Source organism: Peromyscus maniculatus, chromosome 18 (genome assembly GCF_049852395.1).
Source record: "Peromyscus maniculatus bairdii isolate BWxNUB_F1_BW_parent chromosome 18, HU_Pman_BW_mat_3.1, whole genome shotgun sequence".
Classification (NCBI taxonomy): domain Eukaryota; kingdom Metazoa; phylum Chordata; class Mammalia; order Rodentia; family Cricetidae; genus Peromyscus; species Peromyscus maniculatus.
This window is the reverse complement of record NC_134869.1, coordinates 20,759,262-20,769,721: the sequence shown is the minus strand read 5'-3', so window position 1 is coordinate 20,769,721 and position 10,460 is coordinate 20,759,262. Positions and strand designations below refer to the sequence as shown.

The 10,460-nt window shown below is 52.8% G+C and overlaps 1 protein-coding gene across 3 annotated transcripts; it reads left to right on the top strand.

The window, feature by feature from the left end:
- Positions 1-5,575: 5,575 nt before the first annotated feature.
- Positions 5,576-10,017, top strand: Socs2 (suppressor of cytokine signaling 2). Of its 3 annotated transcripts, none has more exons than XM_006990735.4 (3): positions 5,576-5,822; positions 7,260-7,627; positions 9,541-10,017. In XM_006990735.4, exons 2-3 carry the CDS (start codon positions 7,489-7,491, stop codon positions 9,996-9,998), a joined length of 597 nt encoding a protein of 198 aa, XP_006990797.1. In that variant the 5' UTR covers positions 5,576-5,822; positions 7,260-7,488; the 3' UTR covers positions 9,999-10,017. The 3 variants fall into 3 exon arrangements, with proteins under 3 accessions (XP_006990797.1, XP_076410769.1, XP_076410770.1); XM_076554654.1 differs by having other exon boundaries at positions 5,630-6,433; XM_076554655.1 differs by lacking the exon at positions 5,576-5,822 and adding an exon at positions 6,567-6,945.
- The last annotated feature ends 443 nt before the right edge of the window (positions 10,018-10,460 follow it).

Sequence of the window (10,460 nt, the reverse complement as noted above, 5' to 3'; positions counted from 1 at the left end):
CAGAATGAGAGAGGGTGGAGGGTGCTCTGTGTGGCAGTTGTTACAGGCGTGGGGTGTGATACATTTGAGGAGGAGGGGTAGTGGACACGTACTTTTGGCCTGCAAGAACATGAGACTCATATCAGATTTAGTTGCCAAAGGTCAGCCTTGTTTACGCAGCTTCTATAAGTTGGTAGAAACTTGTCAATTCCAGTATTGGCATATCCTCATTGTAGAACAAATATGTCCAGTTTGGTGCACTTTGAAGGGGTGTTCAAGTCCAGGCTGTTCCTCAATGTAGGCAATGGAGGAAGCTCTTTAGTTTTGTGAACAACACAAAACTAGAACCCTAGTAGGGATCTTGCCATAGTCAGTATCTTGCCCAACTGAGCAGATATGTTCTTAAGCATCCAGTAACAGAATGGTATCACTTTTTGATTCCCTATACATTTTATTTATTTAAAAATTGTATTTGTTTATTTATGTGTGAAGTGTGTTGCCTGTATGTATATCTGTGCCTGCCTCGTGCCCTCAAAGGCCAAAAGAAAGCGTTGTATCCCCTGGGGTTACAAATGGTTGTAAGCTGCCATGTGGTTGCTGAGAATTGAACCTAGGTCCTCTGCAAGAGCAGCCAGTGCTCTGGACCACTGACCTATGTCTCCAGCCGCAACACCCTATGTATTAAAGTTGAGTCAGAACTCCAGGGAATCAAATTCCACGAAGTTCTGGGGCAGCCACAGAGGGAAATTTGTGGTGAGAATGGGGGTGACCATTTCATTTCCTATAGGCAAAATAAGACAGTCTTCTCCCTACAGAGAACTATCCAAACTCACCGGAGGTGTAAGTGAAGTAACAACCAGTCTTTAGAAGGAGTATGCTAAGCGCCAAGGCTCTTTTCATGGATTATTTCAATTGTCACAACATCCTGTGGGGCAAGATGTTGGCAACATGTGTGTTCCGTGGGGCACCAGGTATAGCGTCCCTGTAAGGTAGACTGTATCACTGTCTCCGCAAAGAGGCTAATTTATCAAAGATCACATATGAAACAGATGGAGGGTTCACACCTGGAAATGCAATCTTAAAGTCATGTTGATAATGTCGTTTATTCATTCCTGTTTATATTCTTAGTCGATGATGTCCAAGGCATCCTGCACACTGAGAATGATTCTAGGTGCTGGAATAGCAGCCGCAGCTGTGAACAATGCAAGAAAAAAACAATACAGGAATGCCGGGCGGTGGTGGTGCATGCCTTTAATCCCAGCACTCGGGAGGCAGAGGCAGGCAGATCTCTGTGAGTTCGAGGCCAGCCTGATCTACAGAGCAAGATCCAGGACAGGCACTAAAACTCCACAGAGAAACCCTGTCTCAAAAAAACAAACAAACAAAATACAGGAAGCTCACATTCTAGAAGAGAAGAAATATACTAAGTTGTAAAGGTACATAAACCGTTGTCTAAGTTGGGAGAAGTGACTCACACCTTTAATGATTGTGGTTGGGGAGCTGAGGAAGGAGGATTCCCTTGAGTTTAAAGCCCTTGAGCTTAAAGCTAGCTTAGGGTACAAAGTGAAACATTATTTCAAAAAGTCCCTTGTTCTCTCCCAATAACATACCATAGATAGTGGTGCGTGTTAGAAAAAACACTAGAGCTAGAAGAGGTGTGTGTGTGTGTGTGTGTGTGTGTGTGTGTGTGTGTGTGTGTGTGTGTGTGTGTGTAACATTTTGAATTGGGTGGCAAGTCTTTATAAGAAAGGAGACATTAAATAAAGATTCTAAAGAAACTGGGAGCAACCATACAGATCTCTGAAAGATCACGGGGAAGTGGAGGAGACAATAACTGCTCCTGAAGAAGGGGGCAAGAATGGAGTGTTCTAGAAATGGCAAGCAATCCACCAGTATAACTGAAGCTGGCTGACTGGGGCTCAAAGCTCTGGGAAACAAGATACAAAAGGGAAGTGGGAATGGGTCTTAGGAGACTTTGCAAACGGCGGGACTCGGCCTTTTATTTGGGTGCAATGTAGTCATTTGGGTCCGGCCAGAGGAAAAAAATGTAAAATGACCCAGTTGCAATATATTTACTCTTCATTCTCTGTCAAGAGGCCGCAAAGGGGCAAGGAAGCTACTTCAGAGACTCCACAGTGACCTGGGTGGTTTGTCTTGGTGTGCACTAGACATGTGGCAAGCTCTTCAAGTTTAAGTTGATTGTGAAATCAGAGTGGAAAGATTGGCCAACAGGTATGTGTGAAAGCAATCAGTTGGGAGATGCTCGGAGGCTTTTGGCCTGAGCAAAGGAACACTGGAATCAGTGGTATGAGAGGTGGGAGTGTGTGTGTGTGTGTGTGTGTGTGTGTGTGTATACTCTCGCACAAAGAAATGGTATTCTTCTGTCCTAAGTGGGAGGGGTCATCAGGGCTCTGTTTGGGATACTGAATTGGAGATACCTACTAGACATCTCTCAAGGTCATGCTGAGGGACAGAGATGAGAGCTCAGGAGAGGGGGTCCTTCAATGCTGATGTTCAAGGTCAATAAGATATACTCTGTTCAGGGCACTGGAAGACACTGATTCACAAGTAACTGGCAAAATCATGACTATCAAAAATACTATATTAAAGAATGTCAGATTTTAAAATTTCACCCCTTTCTGTTACCCTGAAATGCTGACTTTTCCCATCTCTACGTTCCCTCCGTGTTTTTGCCCACATGCATACATAATTGCATAATTTCATTCTTCCCTTTTGGCTTGCCAGGGTCTCACAGCCGTTTCCTACATGGCTCCTCCAGGGTTTCTAGAGGATTTTGAGAGGCTGACAAAATCCTGGGCATGAAATATTCTAGAAACAAAAGTTGAAAATCCCTACACAGCTTGGTGTCTCAACAATAAGCTGTGTGCCCACAGTAATCTTTGTGGATTGTGATGCCTTGTTGGGACGACTGAGTTTCGATGTGAATAATGGCAGTCTGTCCTACACTGGATCAGGGAGAGACATTCTAGAAACAGGTCTGTGCGAAGGCCCAGGAGGCAAAAAAATGGAAAAATATTCCCTACAAGCTTGTGTGTTCGAACAGTGCTTCCTAACTGGTGGTACTAATTTGGAAGGTTGTAAAGCCTTTAGGACAGTGGTTCCAATCCGTGGTTCGCAACGCTACTGACAGATTTCTGTATCCAGAAATATTTACATTACAATTCTTAACAGGTCCAAAATCACAGTTATAGAGTAGCAACGAAAATTTTATGGTTGGGGGTCACCGCAACACGAGGAACTGTATTAAAGGGTCACAGCCTTAGGAAGGTTGAGAATTACTCTCTTAGAAGGTGGGGCTCCACTGAAGAAAGTGGGTTGCTGGAGTGGTCCCCGGAGTGGTAGAAGTAACCACTTACACCGTGTCCTGCCCCGCCTTCTCCAGCAGACCGCACCACCAACTCCGGCCTCTGTGGAGGGAAGTCCTCCAGCTCCCAGGCCTTCCTGTTGGACTGTGTCCCGTGAACCGTGAGCCAAAATCAATCCTCCCTCCCTGAAACTGCCTCTGCCAGGTGTTCGATCATAGTAACCAGTAAAGTAACACAGCTGGAAGATTTGTTCCAACTGACAATTAAATAGCTATTACATTAATTTCTGCACACACACACACACACACACACACACACTTTTTGGAGTACAGAAGCATAGGTACACGCTTTCTCTGAGGTTCTCTACCAAGAAAGGATCATCCATACAGAAAAACGCTGGCCTTCGTGAACCCCAGACATTTTAGTGGTTTAAAAAGTTTTAAGTTGGGCCGGGCGGTGGTGGCGCACGCCTTTAACCCCAGCACTCGGGAGGCAGAGGCAGGTGCATCTCTGTGAGTTCGAGGCCAGCCTGGTCTACAAAGTGAGTTCCAGGAAAGGCGCAAAGTTACACAGAGAAACCCTGTCTCAAAAAACCAAAAAAAAAAAAAAAGTTAAGTTGGACCCCCCCCCCCCCCCGACTATCCAGAGGCTCCATGGGGACCCGATTTGTTCATCCGAGTTAACCTTTCGCATCTAGCTTTTCATTTTATAGAAAAGGTTAGGGGTGTAAAGACGGTGAGCACCCCGTTCAGCTACTCAACTGCTTTGCACAGGCTTTCTACAATTTCACTAAGCTCCACCCTCCCCATCAAAGCTTCCAAGAAGACACCCCCCTTTTGCATACGAATCCATCGCTGACAAAGCCCCTGTAAGCTGCGTTATGTCCCCTCGCTCACCGTTCTGACACGTGTATAGAATTATTTAAGAGAAAAAAAAAAAATTACTGCGGGTAAAAATTGGTCCAAGGCCTTGAAGCTGGTTGGTTGTGTTTCCTCCCAGGGCCGGCAGGCGGGGCAGCAGGCAAGGCTTGGAAAGCGCGCCTCCCCCACCCACTCCTGGCCTCCCTTGCCCAACTTCCCCACGGCCACAGCTTCAACTAAAAGTGGCCATTGACCTTTCAAGCTTTTGAGCAGTGATGCAACAGAATAGTATTTCAAAGAAAAATGGCTATCGAAATTTTGAATCCGGGTTTCCCATGAGTGTTATTTTTCTTTGTTGTTTTTCTGTAAAAAGTAGGTCACATCTAAAGTGGGTCACGTTTCAGGGCCCGGCGTGCCTGAATGGAGGCTGGGAGGCCAGGTGGCCTCCGTACAGAGTGCAAGGTGAGGGTCCCAATGGGAAAAAGGTGCTGGGATCCATCAGAGTTCCGGGTCCCTAAGCTTTTTGCAGGGAATCACGGAGATAGCACTCAGGCCCGTCACCCCGCAACCCACCGGGGCACAGGTAAGGGCATCTGCTCTGTAGGTCAAGCAGGTGGGCCGGGTGGGCCTCTCGGGGGCCCCCCGGAAGGACACGTTGGAGTGAAGCAGAGGAGGAAGGGAGGAGCTGGGCAAGGCTGGTGCAGGGGACTACCGCCCGAGCTCCAGGGGGAGGGATCGAGAGCAGTCCATGCGGTTTTTAAGGAGGCGCTGGTCTCCGCCTTGGAGGATCCTGGCTGAGGGTGACCGCCTCTGGTTCGCTTCCTGAGCCCCCCGCCCCGGGACTGGTGGTCGACCTGGGCAGTAGCCTGCTTACCCCGGCTCCGTGTGTCTTAGAGCGGGAGGGACCGACTTCTGAGCGCCCCTCCTCCCCCATCCATGCACCCTGCTCCGCCCATCAATGCACCCTGTACTGCGGAGGGTCGCGACTGGCAGGCCCGCGGTGGCTGGGAAAAAAAAGGTCCCCTCCTCCACGGCGGGCTGGAGAAGAGGGGCTACTGCTGCTATTCGGGGGACCAGGGTGCTCAGCCGATGCGGATAGGGGCAGGCACTGGCCGCCTAAAAGGCAATGGCTGGGGACCTCTCGCACTTGTCCCCGAGCACCCCGAGGTGCAGGGTCAGAGGAGGAGGGCGGAGCCGCAGGCTTGCACACCGCGGCCACCGGCACCCGCACCGGCACCGGCTCGGCTCTGCACCGGGCTCCCTGGAAGCCTGCGCATTAGCGCCCGAGCCTCTTTAAAGCGCTGGCGGGGGCTGCGGTCACGTGAGGCGGATTCCTGGAAAGTTCCTGGAAAGCGGCCTCCGCAGCGGCGGGGCGGGGCGGGGCGCGCGGGGGGGGCGGGAGGCGGGGAGGCGGGGAGCGAGGGCGGCGCGCGGGGCTGGGCAGTCGCGCGCACCCTCGGCTCCGGGGACAGGCGTTTAACTCTTGCCAAGTCTCGCCGCCGCCGCGGCTCGCGGGCCCTGGGCTTCCCTTGAAGCATGAGCCTTCCCTCCCGCCGCCGCCGCCAACGCTGCGCGCGGGTCGCGGACCGTGCGAGCCGGGGCTCCGGGCCAGCGGACTCCAGATCCCTTGCGCCCCGAGCCCGGAAGCTTGCGGCAGGTACCGCTCGCGAAGCCCCAAGGCTCCGCCCGGGGGAGGGGAGGGCGGCGGGGTGCGAGCGCTGGAGCGGCGGACTGCCGGGGCTGCCTCAGTGGAGGGCTCCCCGGGAGAGTTCGAGTCGCGGCTCTGCCCCATCCGGACGCAAGTGCCTCCTCTCCCGGGTTCCCTCTCGGCCTCGCCAAGTCTTCGTAGCCTCCCCCCCCTCCTCCCCAACCACTGCTATCCAAATTTATAATCCTAATAACCTGATCTCCCGCTCCTCCCCGCCAGCCTCCGCCCTTGCTCCCCCCACCCCTTCTCTTTCCATCTCCTTCTGCACTAGAGAGCAGGGGTGTCAGCCTGGGGCGAGGCGCAGGGAGTGGGGGGGGGGGTGGTGGCTGGCGAGCAAGGCGACGATCCCTGGGATTTTTGTCTGCCTTTGGCGCAGCCAAGTCCGGCTGTTTCTACCGAGCGCGGAGCCGGTTGCATCCATCCCCAGGCATCTCGCTCTTGAAATAAACGTCAACGGGGGAACCTCAGACGGGCACCCCCTCCTCTCCCCGGCTCCCCTGCCCGCCCCATGTCCGCTGGGGAGGCTTCCTGGTGCGGAGGCAGCCGTCGCCGCGGCGGAGGTAAGACCTCGGTGCGGGTCGATGGCACGTCCCGCCGCGCTCGCTGCTGCTGCTGCTGCGGGTTCAGCCCCGGCCTCCTCGGGAGCTTCGGGCGGGGGCTGCCCGCTCTCCGGCCGATTCCTCGACAGCGCCCGCGGCGGCGGCGGCGGCGGCGGCTGCTGGGAGCAGCGTTCCGCGTTTCCGAGCGACCGGCGCTGCGCTCCCCGGGTCCTTGTCCCGGAGCTTGCTCCGGGAAGCCGCAGGAGTCAGGGCGAGGTCGCCTCCGCGGCGGGGATGCGGCGCCTGGCGCACCGCTTAGCGAGCGCACCGCAGCACCCTCGGCTGGCGACCCGGGAGCCCTGCGGCGCTCTAGGGCGTGGAACCAGGTTTTGCCGGATGCATCCTCCCAAGGGCCCTGGGGCTGCTCGGAGTGTTGGATGGAAATGCCAAGTGCAGAGAACTGCCATGTTCTTTGCATTTTTTATGTTTTTTTTTCCTACTTGCCCATGACAAAGGCCTATCCCGACCCGCAGGTGACTGTTTTCCTAGGCTGCCTGTGTGTTGATTCCAGCACAGTTCTTGGGCGGGAAAACACCTTGTCTACCCCTCACTCTGTCTCCCACCTCACCCCTGCACTCAGGCCAACTCTAGCGTCTTGGGTCTCTGCTCCCTTTTTTTCCCCTAGAGCTGGGCAGGGCGTTAACTGGATGCTTGGGTTTAAGTGGCACAGAAGCACGCAGGCGGAGGAGTCCCTGGGATTTTCCACGTGTCTGTTTCCCCACCCCCACCCCGGCCCTAGGGGTCCAGTCCAGACTGACCCAGTCTCTGCCCCATTGTCTCTTCACAGGCGATCCGTGGGTGACCGCGTCTGCGAGGGACTTGGCCACACCAACACCCTGCCGGAATTTGGAGAGGGAGAACCAGCTGCTTGCAGTCCCCTCCCCCTCCGCCACCATTTCGGACACCCCGCAGAGACTCGTTTCGGGATACCCCGCGACTTCCAAGAAAGGACGCGAGGTCCTCTGGCCCCCCCAGCTCGGGCGACCACCTGTCCCCGACGCGTGGACGCATCTCCCATGACCCTGCGGTGCCTGGAGCCCTCCGGGAATGGCGCGGACAGGACGCGGAGCCAGTGGGGGACCGCGGGGTCGGCGGAGGAGCCGTCCCCAGAGGCGGCGCGACTGGCCAAGGCCCTGCGCGAGCTCAGTCAAACAGGTAGGGAGCTGGTGGCCGGCGAGGGGGGCTAGCCGGGGCGCGGACCCAGGTGGGGAGCCCTACGAAGCGATGGAACGAAGCCTCCTCGCCTCGGGTCCCCTCCGGCTCCAGAGCCTGGGGAACCGCGGAGAGGGATGCTCGCCCGCCGATTCGGCGGGGATCTTAGGTGGTGACCAAAGCCAAGTGCAGGGGCGCCGAGGCTTGGGGGGGGGGGGGCGCAGAGCGCGACCTTTGGGCGCGGGGGACCCGGGGCTGTTTTCGGCCGGGGTTCGGGTTCAGGCGCTCCGGCTCGCACCCGCGTGGGAGAAAAGCGGCCAAGCGTCTCCCCGAACGCAGGGCCAGCCGGCGGCCAGTGGGGCTGTGCCGCCTCCGGGCTGGGCTGCGTGCGCTCTCGGGCTCAGCCACCGCCGCCGCCGCAGCCCCGGGACGGTGGCGGTCAAGTTGGGAGACAGACAGACTGCGTGGGGCTCAGCTGCGGGGTAGCCTGGCCGCGAGGGCAGCCGGCAAGGGTCTTGCCCCAGGACAAGCTTGTCCAGGTACAGCTTGTCTCAGGCGCCGCTCTGCGCGTCGGAAGGAAAAGAAAAGCCTATTATTTTCTCTCAATAGTTTGAAAACAAGTTCTTGTGATTAAAGTCTGTCTGGAGGCAAGATAACTTTTGGTAGCAGTAGACCGTGGGAGAGGAAAAAGAGTTCCAGTCTTTTCTTTCTGCCCCCGTCTTTCTGTCCTCCAGAAACTTTCCCGGGCCTATATATGTATATTCCCGGATATAATATTATTTATTGGCGGCGTGTGTGTGTGTGTGTGTGTGGGGGGGGGTGTCCGCCGAAACGGAGGGCACATTGTTCAAACTTACTAAGTGAAGTGTCTTGAGTCACTTTTGTAAGGGAGATTCTGGAGATGACCAAGACAATCAAATAGAGATTTCAGAGAAAAGGGGTTGTAGTACGATTTGAACCAGGACAGAGTCCAGAAGAATATATAGTGAGAACTGTAGACTTTAAGTACCAGATATCAGCGCCCTCTCTCTCCCCAGACCGTAACTAGTTTTAATCAAAGCAGTCAACAGCAGCGCTTTCTAGGGCTAAACATTACAAGTTCTTTGGGGGCAGGTCTGGGGGCTACCAACCACTCAAGAGAGTTGCTTCTGTTTTTATTGGAAATACTGGAGATGAGTTTTCCACTTTTCTCCCTAACTTCTAATTTATTTCTAATTTACTTAGGTGTTTGTCTCAGTTAAGCTATACTGAAAGGATCATTTTTTTTTTCTCAGCCGGTATGACTGACTATCATATTGCAAAATTTCTTTGGACTCATTAGAAGACGATCTAAACATAGTTTAAAGAAGAGCTACAGAAAAATCATTGGAAAAGAGAGAAATTGGCTGACAGTTGTGCCTAGAATGGACTTCAGTTTTTATTCAATACTTACCAAAAGATTCATGACAGTCCCTGGGAACTTTCACTCACGGGCATTTTTTTAAATTTATTTTTTCTATTACCAGCGTGATACAGTACAAATTCTTATCCTAATAGTGAAATGTTTCATTGAGGCTTGCCCAGTAACTGAGTAAAACCAAAACTTACTATCAGCCACAGTCATCCTAGGGTCCCCCCTGCTATGTAGCCTCCCTGGTTCTGTGGGCATTTTTTAAAAAAATAGGCATAACAAGAACAATTAGCTGAGCGCGGTGGTGCAGGCCCGTACATCCCAGGACTTGGGAAGTGAATTCAGAAGCATCAGAAGTTCAAGGTTATCCTTGGCTACCAAGTAAAATTGAGGCCAGCCTATATGCTACCCGAGGCCCTGTGTCTCAAACAAAACCAAACAGCTAGAACAATTGCTACCAAGTACAGACGGTATTACAATAGCTGTTTCACTTTCTCTTCTTTTTCTTTTTGAATGGAAACCCCAGGCTGGTACTGGGGGAGCATGACTGTTAATGAAGCCAAAGAGAAGCTCAAGGAGGCGCCTGAAGGGACGTTCTTGATCAGAGACAGTTCACACTCAGACTACCTACTAACCATATCCGTTAAGACGTCCGCTGGACCGACCAACCTCCGGATTGAGTACCAAGATGGGAAGTTCCGGTTGGATTCTATCATCTGTGTCAAGTCCAAGCTTAAGCAGTTTGACAGTGTGGTTCATCTGATTGACTACTATGTCCAGATGTGCAAGGATAAACGGACCGGCCCGGAGGCCCCTCGGAACGGGACTGTTCACTTGTACCTGACCAAACCTCTGTACACGTCAGCCCCATCTCTACAGCATTTCTGCCGACTCACCATTAACAAATGTACCGGTGCCATCTGGGGACTGCCTTTACCAACAAGACTAAAAGATTACTTGGAAGAATATAAATTCCAGGTATAAGTATTTCTCTTTTTTTTTTTTTTAAAAAAAAAAAAAAAACAAAACACATGCCTCATATAGACTATCTCCGAATGCAGCTACGTAAGACTACCTGGAGGCCCTTCTCTGGATAAATGTGCAGAATTCTTTCTTAAGGACAGTTGAGCTCCATCTAATTTAAAGGTGTGAAGGTGTAGCTAGGTATTTTTAAATTCCCCTAGGTAGTTTCAACTGAGTGATGCCTCCTTTTCCTATGGCTGGGCAAGATCAAATGGCCCTTTAAAATTAAAAACAAAACGTCCCACGTAAAGGCGAGGGAATATCTCTATCAGAATGACCTGCCTTTTTTTCGGGTTCCTATGCACTGGGTCAAAAGTCCAAGCTCCATAGGAGAGACAGTTGTGTGTAGGAAAAGACCCTGGCTGGCCCAGGCTTAGCTGCCCTTGTAGGTGCCTGGTGACCAGTCTGTGTTAGAACATGTTA